Here is a 15842-nt window from a genome sequence, read left to right on the forward strand (position 1 = left end):
TTGACCACAATCGCATAACTAGCATTCATCCTGGTACATTTACGAATTTGCCCAAGCTTACAAATGTAGTACTACTGGGAAACCCCTTGCACTGTGACTGCAGAATGGCAGCTGTCAAGGAAATGTTGATGAAGTACTACCGTAAATCGGAATTTCGTGAAAGATATACCTGTGAAGAACCTATCCACCTCCGAAACAAAATCATTGATGATATAACATTCGAAGATCTAATCTGTGAAAGCCCAAAGATTATGATTTTTGACAACAACAAAGGCGGCACACTGTTACAGGGGGAAACTCTCCAGTTGGTCTGTGAAGCTTCAGGCATACCTAAACCAGACATCACAGTCACCCTCCCATCTGGACTGAATGCAACTAATGAGTCAAGGGGGAGGGTGATTGTGGGAGTGAATGGTACCATCACCATAATTAATGTTACTGCAGCAGATGCCGGACAGTACATCTGTATCGCAGCAAGTCCTGCTGGCGCTGCATCTGACAAACTATTTGTTGAGGTAGAGACCCCGACATCGGTCATGCCAGACATATCCACTACTTTGGAGATCTCTGATATCATAGCTTCAACAGTATCTGCCACACAGCCTGACGGCACTGTGTTCAAAAAGCCAACGATTGCGAGCTTTAAGATAAGCGATAACACACTAGCGCAGGGGGAGACCCTCCATTTGGTCTGCAACGCTTTAGGTATACCTCCTCCCAATGTTGTTGTCACTCTCCCATCTGGACTGATAGCAACTGCTGAGTCGAGTGGGAGGGTGACTGTGGGAGGGAATGGTACCATTAACATAACTAATGTTACTGCGGCAGATGCTGGCCAGTACATCTGTATTGCGTCAAATACTGTCGGCTCGGAGTCAGCCACAGTGTTTGTTAATGCACAAACCGTCGCATCTGCTTCGCTCCCTTTCACTGTTTCGCCTCTAGTGTCAACTTATTTTCCACTTGGAAATGCAAATAAGCCAGCTGCTATTGGTCTCGGCACATTTGGCGGAATTCTGCTGATTTCTGGCCTTGCTCTTGTCCTTGCACTTTGGTGGAGGCGAATGACTAGAAAGGCACTTGCAACCACAGCACCGAAAGACGATTCCACCAATACAGACGACACGGCAAACAGTGGCAACAATGACCCAGATACAACCCGCAGTGCTGCAGGTCCAAACGAACAGGAAAACATGCCCGAAAATGTATATGAGGACCCAGAATCACTCATGGCCATTGCTTCATGTATGCCAAAGACAAGTGATAGCCATGGTCCTGATGACCAGACATGTCCTTCTAGAGGTGCTGAAGGGCCAGATTGTGCACCAAAAGCTGTGTCGGTCCAAAAGCCAATGACAGTCCATGAACTAGTAAACATCGTGTATGGGAAGGGTGGGGAAGAAGTTACCGCTTCCTCTCAATACATTAATGGCGATGGCCATCAGGAAGCGGTAGCTGCTGCTTACCGTGAGAATGACAGTGAGAAGGAATCAGTGCATGACAATTCTCATGTCATCTATGAAAATACTGACAAGGACATTACAATGCATGGTTCTGCTGCTTCTCATGTCAGTTATGAGAATACCAATAACACCAATGAGGACGAAGCAGTTTTATATGCTTCTGCTCAGTTGATCTATGGGAATGAAAATGAGAACGCAGTATCCGCTGCCTCTCAATCAATCTACAGGGATGTTAATGAGAAGCCAGAATCCCTGGTTTCTCAGATCATTTATGGAAATGACAACGAGAAAGCAGAATCTGCTGCATCTCAGTCCATCTACAATAATGATTGTGAGAAACCAGAATCTCTTGCTTCCCAGATGATTTATGGGAAAGGTGATGAGAAAACAGAAGCTGCTGCTTCTTGTTTGATCTATGAGAATAATGATTAAGGACAAACCTACCCATTGGAGCCGTGATGGTTCTTTGAAGGTTGAGCGCGTGTGTGTGTGTGTGTGTGTGTGTGTGTGTGTGTGTGTGTGTGTGTGTGTGTGTGTGCGTGCGTGTGTGTGTGTGTGTGTGTGTGTGTGTGTGTGTGTGGTGTGGGTGTGGGGTGTGGGTGTGGGTGTGGTATGAGTGTGTGTATGTTTGTCTTCGTGCAGTGTGTGTGTGTGTGTGTGTGTGTGTGTGTGTGTGCATGATGGAGAGAAAGAGTGAGAGAGAGAGAGAGAGAGAGAGAGAGAGAGAGAGAGAGAGAGAGAGAGACATAAAAAAGTATCAAAACTGATCTATTGAACTTACAAATTGCACATGTGCTTAAACCAACAACACGTCTACAATTACTTTCGGAAAATGTCCAAAACATTTCCGCAAGTTTACCTTATATACCCGAGATATTTGTGTTGCCTGTTACCGTAGAATTCTACAAGCAAACCCAATGACCAAGGTTTCAATCAGACACTGTATATATAAAAAGTCTTACAATATATAAAATATACATGTAGAACTAACGGCTTATCATTGTAGTATTGTGAATATTAAGAGCCAAATAAGTTCCGCATTGTTAAAATGCTAATTCTTCATTGTCATTTATAAACGTCAAGTGAAGTACATAATTCTTGAAGTAAGTTTGCAATAGCTGGTGCATTTCGGTCCCATCAGATGTCTTTATATTTGAATTTTGTTTTGCAATGACAAATAAAGTATGAGGAGGAAGGTGGACCGGGACTGAAATATGGGAGGCTGTGAAGAAGTATTCATGTAAATGTGATCAAGGTACTTTTGTTACATATTTGCTCAATTATTGTCATTTAGATTCAAGGAGATGAACTCTTCAGAATATTGATCTAAGAATAATGTACTTATAACTACTTCATGATATTTTGTGATTAATGGAACTAGTTTCGTATGCTTCTGTATCTACTACTTAAAAGCGTTTTCCCTGCAAATTTTATCAACATTCTTCTGTGTTCAAGCTCCATTTTGTATACATCTCTTTACTTTAGTATCTTCAAAATGAAAGAAATTTATTCAGTAGAGTAGCGATGTAAGAGTTTATAAATAACTAGAGGATTGAACAGCAGCGTGCTAATGCAGAGCCATTGAGTCAACAATTCATAACTCTGGGGAAAATTGTACCAATTTAAAAAGGAAACTTAGGTCTGTGTGTTAGCATAGTCGTGAGATTTACAGAATCAGTGATATACTTCATACGAGACGTGCTGAAGGGCTTTATGACTGCAGGGGAGCAGGATTTTTGCCGATATTTTGGATTACGTACCATTTCCTGTTGAAAAGCATTGATGTCAACCGAAAAACAAACACCAAAAAAAAAAGATTTAGTGTATATCAAGTATGTTCGGCACTATTAAGCTTTATCATATTCTGAATCTTAAATGGATTTAAATCATTATTTGTCACCAAGTGTAAAAACGCAACTAGCAAGACTTCAAGTTGTGGTATCACTTATCCTAATCTCCTTATTCCGATGAACAGTTGTGTACTTGAAGCTTTCAGCAAAGATGGCAGAGGCAAAGATGGCAGAGGCTCCTTTGCTAATATTTGACATATCATTGTAATGCGGGATAGGTTTAACAAGTTTCTGATAATTTCTGATTAGAAATAAGTTTCTGATGTTTCTGTATTTACCACGTTTTCTACGAAAATTTGATCAACATTCTTACTACGCTCAAGCTAATTTTGGCACAATTTTGTCTCCATATCTGTTTTGATATTTGAATTCTGCTTCGCTATGACAAATTGATTTTAAGGAGGATGGTGGGCCAGATCTTAAATAAGTGAGTCTGTGAAGGAGAAGTATCTATGACAATGTTCAAGCTAGTTTTTATTTACATACTGCTTTAGTTTGTTGTATATCGATTCAACACTCTCCAATGAAATTTGATCAATATATATGGCCTCCGTCGCTCAGTATTGACCATGGTCAAATCCTAATTCACAGCAGCCCTACAGCATCGACTATGGCTAAACAGCCCTATACGAGAATGGCAGTCTCTGCCACAAAAGTCACATCTGTAAGCTGACTCATTTCTGTTGCGAGGCTCTAATCTGCGGATCCGCTTTTCTTCTGCGCTGTGCATCAGTCTGGCTTCTCCTGATTTGAGCTGTCTGGACAGTGTGCATTTCCACCTGGAACGGTCACTTGCAAGGTCCTCCCAGTGCTCCGTATCAATATCAATATCAGTGCTCCGTATCAATATCTAGAATTTGATCAATATTCATACCTAAACTCAAGCGACTTTTATATCTGTGTACTTTTAAGTTTGAGTGTCATGTTTCTTTCGTCTTTCTTAGCTGAACTACTCCCACTTACTATGGAAATAAAGCAATCTCAGCACAATACTGCGTTTCTGGTCCTGTCTTTTCGAGACAAAAATAGTTACTAGTCTAAAAGTGATCCGAGATCGCAGAATTAACCCCTTCATGTGGTACTTGGATTAAAGCAAACATTAAAGTGTGTGTGTGTGTGTGTGTGTGTGTGTGTGTGTGTGTGCGTGCGTGCGTGCGTGCGTGTGTGTGTGTGCATGCGTGTGCGTGTGCGTGTGCGTGTGCGTGTGCGTGTGTGTGGTGTGTGTGTGTGTGTGTGTGTGTGTGCGTGCGTGCGTGCGTGTGTGTATATGTATGTGTGTGTGTGTGTGTGTGTGTGTGTGTGTGTGTGTGTGTGTGTGTGTGTGTGTGTGTGTGTGTGTGTGAATTCTATGAAATAATTCATTCATTCCATACACGTCGCTGACTTGGCTAAGCAAGTATATAACAACGAAACGCTACGCACCAAAGTCCCCTTCTCTGCCTATACCCTCCCAAAACAAATTGAATTTACAGAGGACCTGTGCCTGAACTTCATTCGTCAACCAGCAAGCCCACACTGCGCAAGCTCAAAGTGACGTCTGCATTGGACCCAGACACTAATGACGCGGCCCAGACGTGGTTCCTTCCGCCCAGCGCAAGAACTAGAACTCTGTCTGAGGTTCTGTAACAGCCTTTCTGAAAATCGTGTGACAAAAATTGTAGACAAAACTGGCCGCGCCTTGAGATACTGAAGAGAAAGGAGATCGCCGAGCGCCGAGTCGTCCAGATAAAAATCAACGGAAGAAAGATTCATGACGACAGGTTGGTCTGGTTATTATGTTGGTGCTGCTCTTAACTTGAAATCAACAAGAAAACCGAGACTAATGTTTTTGTCTTGACAGCAATTGTGGGCAAGATACTTCGAGTGGTAGATCATGAATCTGTATTTTTGTGCCACGTTGATGAATCTCTTGCCAGATTTGGGCGTAGGTATTTGGGGAATTTGGGGAATTTCTGTTGTCACCCATAGTTCTCACATTGCTGAATTTTAGCAACAGTGACAACCAGATGGCGTGTTGTCATTATAGTTTGGGGAAGAAAGTCGTATGGCATTAACCTGATCATGCAGGATCCCGCGGAGCCGGCACGGTGAGGAAAATATACCAATACTGGGAAATGTGAGCATTGGCAGCGTCGCGCCATTTAGTTGAGTAGCCACACCCTGTGCTGGAGGACATGGGGCGTAGGGGGGTAAATTGTCTGCATCTTAAGTCTGAGTCAGGTATGGCAGGGCGGAAGCTTGAAGGTGTTTGTAAAGTACAAACACCTTCAAAAAAGAAAATCAACTTGGCAGGTCCTGTTATCGTCAGCAAGAACAAGTCAGTCCGTAAAATTTGAATGCAATACTTAAGCGGTGGAAAGCTACTAGAGCCAGTTGGATTTTCAAAATATCCAGCATTTTGAGAAATCATGAAAATATGAAAGGAGCTTAATTAAAGCAGTCTGTCTGCTACTGACTTAGTCCCCTCTTTGGCCACAAGGGACGGCTAAGCCTATTTACTTTGCGCACGAGATTGGACTCCCCTCCCTCACCTTTCCTCCAAAAGATTATTAAGCCTTTGTTTCCGAGGTTTCGCCTTAAGGAACAAGGACAGAATTAGACTGTCGAAAGGAAAACGAGTGAATTGGAGGATTCCACACCCACCCAACATGAACCTTTGGTCACAAGAGACTTTAAAGCCTCGCTTACTTTGCTTGAAAATGGTGGCGCAAGTACGGAAAACAATTCCTGATGGCAAAACTAATCAGGGCCCCAGGCTCGGCTAAAAGATACGATTGAGTCTTACTTTGCTTCCAACGTCCGCCTTTAGAAAATGAATAAAAGTACGTAAGAAAGATTACCTAGACTTAACAACTACAAAGTGCAATAGCAAACACATCGTTTCATGAAGAAAGTGAAACTCAACTAGTTTTACGTCAGTCTTGAAAGTCTTTGGAATTTAAAAGTCTGGACTCTAGAGTACAGAAAGCGGAGACATATTCTGCTACCAACAGGACATGTTAGGTAAGCCTCCCCACGTCAAAACTTTTTAGACCTTAATCTCTTTGCTCACAAGGTTTGGCTTTCAATATCAAGGCTTAGGGAGTCAGACAATTGCAGCGGTTACGGGGAAGACGTTAAATCATAGCCTAAGCTACTACATGCCAAATATTCTGAGCAGTCCCGATGTTTAAGGCGGGAAAGGGTTCAACCAGTTTCCCGCCTTTTGGCACTGTGTAAGGGAATAGAGTGCCCAGTAGACGACAGGTGTCTTTCATGTGGAATAGACTTACTTATGTGGCAGCTTGTAAAAAAGCTTACCACGCATAGTGATAAATGTACGCATTGGCGGCATTGGCATCTTGGAGAGGCAGAGTCGATTTTCTCACCAAGTCTTAGCACAACCAAACTTTCTTTTCATGTCCTCAAACGATGTTGCGTTGTCGATTTTGCTTTTTGTTTCTTTTGGACACGATAGCTAAAAAAATTAGATTTATATGATCTTACCCGATAGACAAGCCCTCTTGAAAAGAATATGAATCTGTTTTTAGAACTATCTTCGTTATTCTTCAAATGGATTCTTCATTTCACAACTTGTTGAATCAGAGATTAACTCCTCTCAAGGCTCTCAGTATGCTGTGTGATTTTTTTTTTAAATCCCGTTGATGTACTTGAGAATATTCATGACTATACCTATATATGTACAGTTTACATGTTTTATGGGGAACATCATTTCAGTGGTTCACTGTTATAAGGAGATCTATATTTTCAGTTGTATAACAGTTAAGTGCATCACTCCTTTTGATGTATAGAAAATGGCAAACAAGCTGAAGACCCTCCTGGTTATTCTACTCATCTGCCTGAGGGAACCTGGTCAAAGTGCAGCCTGCAGCAGCAGCTGTTCATCACGCTGTGACTGTAGCCGCAGAGGCCTCAGCAGTGTTCCTCAGGACCTGCCTACAAACATCACTCAACTTAACTTGCAACGCAATTCCATCACAGGCTTGGGTCGGTCTGACGTCTCAAAGTACATAAAGTTGACAGAGTTGCGGATGCTAGCAAACAAGTTAACTTACATTCAGCCTGGTACATTTTCAGGTCTATCACAGCTCCAAACGTTGTCCCTATCCCTAACCCAGATAACTAAGATTGACCCCGGTACATTTACCAACCTACCGGAGCTCTTTCGCTTGGACCTGTATTACAATAAGCTAACTGACATCCTTCCAGGTATATTCACAAATCTAACCAAGCTCAGCGAGTTGTTGCTGGACAACAACAAGATAACTCACATTAGGTCTGGCACATTCTCAGATTTGCCTGAACTCAAAACTTTGCAACTGTCCTTTAATCAAATACGAGGTATTCAACCTGGGGCATTCTCAAACCTACCCAGTCTTGAAAGCATACGCCTAAGAAATAACCTTCTAACTAATATTGATCCTGGTGCAATCTCAAATTTGCCCAAGCTTGGAAAGGTTGGACTGTTTGGAAACCCCTGGCAATGTGACTGTAGAATGGCGCCTCCCAGGAAACTGTACGACTGGCTCAAATTAGATGAAAAAGCTACTTGTCAAGAACCTAGCAACCTCCATGGGAAAATAATTGCCTATATAAACCCCGAAGATCTAATCTGTGAAAGCCCAAAGATTGTGAGTTTTAAAGAGAACAAAGGTGGCACATTGGTGCAGGGAGAAACTCTCCAGTTGGTATGTGAAGCTACAGGTATACCTAAACCAGATATCACAGTTACCCTCCCATCTGGACTGAATGCTACTGCTGAGTCAGGAGGGAGGGTGACAATGGGAGTGAATAGTACCATCGCCATAACTAATGTTACTGCAGCAGATGCTGGGCAGTACATCTGTATTGCAGAAAATCCTGATGGCACTGCATCTGACAAACTGTTTGTTGAGGTAAACAACAAAACATCAGGCGTATACAATGGCGCTGCGAATATGTCTGATGTCATAGCTCCAACATCTAACTCAAAGTCTGATGGTATGATGTTCAAAAAGCCTCCACAACACATCACAGTCACCCTACCATCTGGCCTTGATGCAACTTCTGAGTCAGGAGGGAGGGTGACTGTGGGAGTGAATGGTACCATTATCATAACGAATGTTACTGCATCAGATGCTGGTCTGCACACATGTACTGGATTAAATACTGAAGGTTCTACATCAACAACACTGTTTGTTGATGTGGAAATGACAAAATCGGTTCGGTTCCCATTTACTCCATCTCCAAAGTCAACATCTTCAGTGGGAAATGCAGTAAGCAAGATTCACATCTATATTGGTGTTGGTATATTCGCTGTGTTTTTCTTTATTTCTTCTCTTGCATTTGCACTTTGTTACTTGCGAAGAACCCATCTAAACCCAGCACCTGCATCAGTAGGTGCACTGGCATCTGTGCAAGTCCACCAGACGTTGCAAATTAACGTGGTTCATGATGATGGTGCCGGGCAGCAAACACATTTTGACGAAGAATATGAAGATAAAGAAGCTACTACATCCAAGTCTCTCTATGAGAATGATACTGAGGATATAGTAGCCGCAACTCATCAGTCTCACTATGAGAATGATAACGAGGAGGAGGCAGTAGTGTCTGATACCTCTCAGCCTGTCTATGGGAATGATAACGAGGAAGGAAAAATAGCCGCTACATCTCAGTCTGTCTATGAGAATGATAACGAGGAGGAAGTACTAACCGCTTCTTCTCAGTCTATCTATGAGAATGATAACGAGGAGGAAATAGTAGCCGCTACTTCTCAGTCTATCTATGAGAATGATAACGAGGAGGAAATAGTAGCTGCTACTTCTCAGTCTATCTATGAGAATGATAACGAGGAGGAAGTACTAACCGCTACTTCTCAGTCTGTCTATGGGAATGATAAGGAGGAGGAAGTACTAACCGCTACTTCTCAGTCTATCTATGAGAATGATAACGAGGAGGAAATAGTAGCCGCTACTTCTCAGTCTGTCTATGGGAATGATAACGAGGAGGAAGTACTAACCGCTACTTCTCAGTCTATCTATGAGAATGATAACGAGGAGGAAATAGTAGCTGCTACTTCTCAGTCGGTCTATGAGAATGATAACGAGGACGAGGTAGTAGCTGCTACTTCTGAATCTGTCTATGAGAATGATAACGAGGAGGAAATAGTAGCCGCTATTTCTCAGTCTGTCTATAAGAGAGACGATGAGGAGGAAGAAATGTGTGATACTTCTCAGGTTATTCACGAGAATAACAATGAGGAAGAAGCAGTATCACATGACTCTTCTCAGCTCATCTCTGATAATGACGATGATGAAGCAGAATCTGCTGCTTCTCAAGTCGTCAATGAGAACGACAACGAGGAGGGAGTAGCATCTGCTGCATCTCGTGCCATCTATGACAATGAAGATGAAAAGTCGAGTACTTGTCATTTGTTGTACAGAAACAACAGTAAAAAGGCAGAATCTGCCTCTTACGTCATCAATGAGAAAGACGACACGGGGGAGTAGCGTCTTCTGACAGTGACGGTGGAAACGCGGGGTCAAGTACTTGACTTGTCAGATCATTTATGGGAATGTCAAACAATCTTTGAGAACAACGATTTAAAAACAAGTACTATTGATACCACTGGGGGCCAATATGAAACATTATATGCTAAAACTGATGGAGGCAGATTCACATCAATCTTTCAAACGAGCAACACATGAACCCCAAATGTTACAAGAGCTCGAAGACCTCAAATCTCCATGAAATATATATTATGCAAATTAGGCCTACATTTGCATAATCTATATTCAACTATGTTCACTGACACATGCCTTCGAAATGCCAAGTATGACATCCCGGTTATCTACCAATATGGAATTACAGTATTTTCTTGTTAATCATGCAAATAAGGTCTTCATTTGCATAACTTTTATCTATCAATGTCCCTTTATTTCTCAGTTACAACATATGTTGCATTTTTAACTGTCGTGCCATTGAACGGAGTGGGTTTATAAAATGCCCCCTTAATTATGCAAATTAGATATGATGGCGATTTGTATTATCACCATTTCAAGTAACACTTAAGCTATCCACATAATAGAAACAATTGACCTTGACCTTTCTCCTCCGAACACCTACTCCAGTACCAAATATCATTACAATCAATCTACACATTCTTCAGTTATGCTGACTTTAAGCATCCGGTGACACACACACATACACGCACGCAAACACACACGCAAACACACTCAAAACAATATCCCCATGAAAAAGTCTTTTTTCATGGAGGTAAAATTAAAACTGAAACAATGTCTTACTTTATGCGGCACAAGTATATTCTAATTTTTAATACAATTTGATCATCAAATCTCAGAACAAAGGAATCAACTTGTGGCATAATAAAATGATCTGTACATAGAGTTCATTTTGTAGGCATTTCAGTAAAGAAACATGGGTTTATTCCGTGGACGTATGTGTGAGTATGGTAAAGAAGTATAAAGTTTTGACTGTTGGGAAATCTGATGCAAATGTGAATCAGCATCGATTATTGATATGGATTATCCTTCCCTTTCTCTTGTGTGGATATTATAAATTTATATTGTAACAAAAAGTATTTTCACTTGGAATATTCAGTGATGTTTGTTGTTCCCTTAACATTAGATTGCTCTGGACAAGAGTTGTGATGCAAAGTTCTTTGTTATTCAGCTATATGGTAGCATTGATGTATTCGAAGAGCTTTAGTGAATTTAATATCAGTACGTTCATACTATTGTATATTACATGAATGTGTCTCTTCTGTGCCTACAACATTTGCGTATTTCGTACCCAAAACTACGGTGTTCAAAAGGTCACTACTTTAGGGTTGAAAGCATGTAAGGGGCTTTTCGTCTCTATTTCAAACGAAAACTTGCAAAGTATTTCCCTATTCTTGTCGTAGTGATATTGTATGTAGCTGGACCACCGTCACTTACTATTGAAATAAAACAATCGTGCACACTATCAGTGTTTCTGGTCCTGCTTTCTGTCTCGGAGACAAAAAAGTGCAACTGTCAAACATGTGAAAGCTATGCCCAATTGCCAGCAAACATTGCTTGTAACGCATGTAAAATAAGCTGCTAAGGGGTACACACCTATACCTCGCAACAATGAAGGTCATGGCATCTCCATCAATAAAGGTTATTGATAGATTGACCAAAAGTTTTAAAAGAAACCAGAAGGTCCAATGCAGTACGAAGAGAAAACACTAGGAGGCACACAACCGCCCGGCGCCACCATGTATACAAGACCTACCCACATACCGAATAACATCACCATCAACTAACAGAAAGTTGGTGAAACACTTGCGCACACACACATAAGCATACACACATATGTGATCAAACACGTTGTTATTGGTTAATGTAGCCCTGCATAGGATCCAATGCCAGGTGCCCAGAATGCCGGATCCCCTGATAACATTAGAGTTCACAGTAAGAAGGGCACTCAAATATCAAAGTTGATGAAGTAGGTATCGACGAAGGAAGGAACTATGGCCCTGAGTTTCGTCAGAGTCCAGCACATGGACGCCGGGATATAGACCTCGCGGGCTCCGGTCGCCCCGCCCCGGATGATGGCCCGGGCTGTCTCGTCAACAGGGACCGACATCTTCAGCATCTCTCGTCCCTTCTCCGTTTTCTGGAAGACATTGTGTGTTTTTTCACATGTAGGCCTATGAAGAAGAACTTTATTTGCACGACAATTGTATCTGGTACAATGTATGACAACGTACTCACATGAAAGTCGAGCTATTGCTAATATTTAACAAATACTAAGAACTAGTCTAAGCTATGACTAACAGTAGAAATAATCTACAGAATAATGTACATGCTAATGCTCTAAAACAGTATGTGTGATGTGTATATTCGTTATTTGTTCACTTTTTAGAATGTAACGAAACTCTGTCATTCAGGGTGATTTTTCTCCCTGCTCATGTACGTCTGCACTTGGTGATAATAATGAATGATTAAGCTGCTTAGCATTATCGTGGCGTCTCTGATATGACGCAATATGACCCTCTTCTGCGTCATATTTACGTCATATTTAGGTCGTATTACGTCTTCGAAAAATGTTCTAAAAATGTTCTACGTTCGCAAAACACCAAGCAATCTACTTGTACATTACAATCCAATCCAATTGCAATGCCTTGTATGCATATCAGTAAAATAAATCAGTGCCACTGAGGCAGGTCATTTCATTAAAATCATTCATTCATTCATTTGATATGGCGTAATATGACTTTAATATGACGTGATATGACATATTGCTACGTCAGCTGTGGTGGTGGGTGGAGTTGTAAGAAAAAACTGGTTCACGGTTTAAACTGCGCATGCGCTATGTGATGCATTGTGGGTATCATGTCAAATTTGAAGGCCCCTTAGACATAAATGACGTTATATTACGTAATTCAGCAACTCACACGAAGAGTCTAAGACTATGTCAGTACATACCTGCATAATTTTCTCCGCCGCGGGCGTTCTGATCATGCCGAGGATCGGCAGGGTGACGGACACGTCCTGCTGAGCCTTCATCAGTTCCACACGGAGGGAGCTGAAGAACCCGTCCAACGCGAACTTCACGGTTGCGCCCCAGGTCAGGTTAGGAAATGGAACCTTTCCTACAGGTACAAAGGTTCAAACAGAACTATCAAGGTTGGGAGATAAAAATGTCAAGTCGGAACCGTTTCTGAATTAGACGTTCACAAGACATCCAGCAATATGCTTTTACAATCAGGTGTAAAAAGATATAGACGCACAACACAATACTATCTCATTGTAATGTCAAGAACTAAGAGAAAAAGCCAAAGAACAGCAAATAGATAGCTGCGGGCTGAAACCTGAAGGAAAACATAGCCGGGGAAGACCCAAGACTACCTTGAAAAGTATAGTCTTGAAGGATAGGGGAAAATTCGGCTTAAAAACAACGGGGGAAATGTAACCAGAGCCGAAATGTCCGGAGGAGCACCATTTGCCGACCTATACAACACTGATGTTGTGGAAGGTCTAAGGTAAGGTAATGTCTTGTATGCATATCTTTATGTCTTGCCCTTGTTCTGTATGTACTCTGCCCTCTTAGAAACCAACTCTTATCAGTGGAAAGAGCAGGAAAATCCACAGGAACGTTTGTGAAATATTACCAATGATGGCTGAGACAACAATGAGATGTCCTTTGCTCTCCTTCAGCAACGGCAATGCCAGGGAGGCCAGCCGGACGTAACCAACCACATTGATGTTCAAGTAGTCTATGAAGAAGTCCATATCAGGGTCCTCGTCCCAAGACTTTGTCCCGAAGTATTCGTGAATGTTCTTCTTACTTGATCCTTCGTGATTAAGAACTAGATAGTCAAGACGTCCTGAGAAAAGAGAGGAAGGGGCTGTTACTGAAAAAAAATTGATTTTAAGAAATACCTTCGATGATGTGCCATCAACGTACCTTTCAATCGTAATATGTTATATAGAATCTCGCGCGTGTAAGGTGCATCTGCCTGTGTTTGTCTGCGTGTGCATGTGTGTGTGTGTGTGTGTGTGTATGTGTGTGTCTGTGTGTGTCTGTGTGAGAGTGTGTGTTTGTATGTGTGCGAGTGTGTGTGGGGGGGGGGTCTGTATTTGCGTATGTCTTTGTGTATTTATCTCTCAAATGATCTTCTGTCTTATTCAAGAATCCTTCGATAGACATATTTCGGCTACGCGCTTTTCATCAAATCACTTTTGGAATGCATCTTGTTTGGCCCTACCGAATTTCTCCCTGGCTGTTTGAATGGTTCTCTCACAGTCCTCCGCCTTCCCCATGTCCCCGGCCACGTAGTGCGCCTCCTGGGCACCCAGAGACTTCGCCTTCGCTACGACCTGAAGGAAGCAACATTGTCAGTCAACCTTTACAGTTGAGTCGGATCGTCTAATGCAACACTGTCACAAGACTCTAAGAATAAGACGTGACAAGCCAAGTGCCTGCTTTGGGGGTATTCACACAAGACGCAACCATCAAAAGTCGCTCTTTTTTTCACGAATGCCTTCTCACCTCCTTCAGTCTGTTCTCCCTCCTGGCTGTGATGAGGATTTTTGCTCCCAGCCGGGCGTACTGGTACGCCATCTCTTCGCCGATACCGGTACTGCAGCCTGTGATGACGACTGTTGCGCCGCGTATCATCTCTGGAAAGAACAGACGTCGTTTTCTCTATGCTGTATTTCTCCTTTCCTTTACACAATTAACATTCAGTACGATTGTTAGATATACTAATGGACACTGCAACTATGTGTGCTATGCGACGTGCTGCTTAACTAAGGGTTTGAAATTAATAGTAGCTTGCGCAGGATATTATTTTGAATTGGGAACATGATCAGTGAGTATCCTACGTAAAAAAGGGTCAAGGTTCAACGTACGAAATGTCACTTTCAATGATCCAAATTATCTAGGTTTGTCCAGAAAGAAAGTATACCAAAGATCGCACTGGGACAACGCCTTGCAACAACTTGCAACATTATGAATGTAATGTAGGTCAGATCTACAATGATACATGCAGATCAGGTCGTCGGGAACAAGAGGTCATCGGTCACCCGGTTACGTATCGAATACAGAATCTAGTTGAATCTTACCTGGATCGAAGCCATCATAGTTCCAGTAGACCCCGATCCCAACCGCGGCCAACACTACCATAAGACTGGCCCACGCCAGACGAGACATTATGTGATACAGAGGCGGGTATTGTGGTACGGTACAGACTACTAGTAGCACGGTAGGGTCGAGGGTTAAAGGTCACCAGGGGTCATACAGAGGAGCACTTCCGCGTTTATCTCGTTCCCAGGATCGTAGTAACTTTTAACCGTGGGACTTCGCGTGCTAGTAAAATTGCATTGTGCAATAGAATTTCTCCATATTCGGCACTACGGTCATTAAGTATGTTATAACTTGACTCCACTGCATTCGGTACAATTGCTGAGTATACTGATGAAATTGCACTGTATTTAATGACATTTCTAAGAATACAATCCCACTGTATTGTTAAGTATGCTAATGAAAGTCCACTGTATTCGGTACAATTGTTAAGTACGCTGATAAAATTGCACTGTCACTTAATATGAATTTAGTTCGGTCGCGTATAATCTAATTTGTCTTCAGAAACTCAACGTTTGTAACGTTACATCTAATCACAAACCTATGTTACCTCTTATAACTGTTATGTCAGCACCACTCTCTCCGTGTTTCTTCGATTTGCGGCATCGGATGGTCTCATTCTTCTTCTTGTAGGTTGGTCATGTTTGTACATTATTTGTCTTCTACGTTGTACATTCTGTTCAGTGGTGCTGTTATTGATGTAAGCGTATCACTTGAGTAAGGCACTACTGCATGTGTATCTAACTATGTTTTAAGATCCTAAAGAGAAATGCATGATAGAGAATCTGCAATGCTCGTAATTTAGTTGAAAGTGTCAGCCTTTTTAGCTTTAGTGCGCCGCTTTGGTAACGCGGGAAGCAATGAAGAGAGCGTTAAGGTCGTCCTATAGCCTTTTTGAGGCCATAGGGGCAGTGGG

The 15842-nt window shown here is 42.0% G+C and overlaps 3 protein-coding genes across 3 annotated transcripts; 2 read left to right on the forward strand and 1 right to left on the reverse strand.

The window, feature by feature from the left end:
* Positions 1-251: 251 nt before the first annotated feature.
* On the forward strand, positions 252-2017 carry LOC136437173 (uncharacterized). Its single transcript, XM_066431655.1, has one exon. It carries the CDS (start codon positions 252-254, stop codon positions 1893-1895), a length of 1644 nt encoding a protein of 547 aa, XP_066287752.1. The 3' UTR covers positions 1896-2017.
* A 5090-nt stretch (positions 2018-7107) lies between these two features.
* On the forward strand, positions 7108-9801 carry LOC136437174 (leucine-rich repeat-containing protein 4-like). The gene has a single exon (XM_066431657.1). It carries the CDS (start codon positions 7108-7110, stop codon positions 9799-9801), a length of 2694 nt encoding a protein of 897 aa, XP_066287754.1.
* A 791-nt stretch (positions 9802-10592) lies between these two features.
* On the reverse strand, positions 10593-15169 carry LOC136436154 (hydroxysteroid 11-beta-dehydrogenase 1-like protein). The gene is made up of 6 exons (XM_066429934.1): positions 14908-15169; positions 14333-14463; positions 14049-14160; positions 13452-13667; positions 12766-12932; positions 10593-11953 (listed from the first exon to the last, which is right to left on the reverse strand). The coding sequence occupies exons 1-6, from the start codon at positions 14993-14995 to the stop codon at positions 11762-11764; spliced, it is 906 nt and encodes a 301-aa protein (XP_066286031.1). The 5' UTR covers positions 14996-15169; the 3' UTR covers positions 10593-11761.
* Positions 15170-15842: the final 673 nt, after the last annotated feature.

This window comes from Branchiostoma lanceolatum, chromosome 6 (genome assembly GCF_035083965.1).
Source record: "Branchiostoma lanceolatum isolate klBraLanc5 chromosome 6, klBraLanc5.hap2, whole genome shotgun sequence".
Lineage (NCBI taxonomy): Eukaryota > Metazoa > Chordata > Leptocardii > Amphioxiformes > Branchiostomatidae > Branchiostoma > Branchiostoma lanceolatum.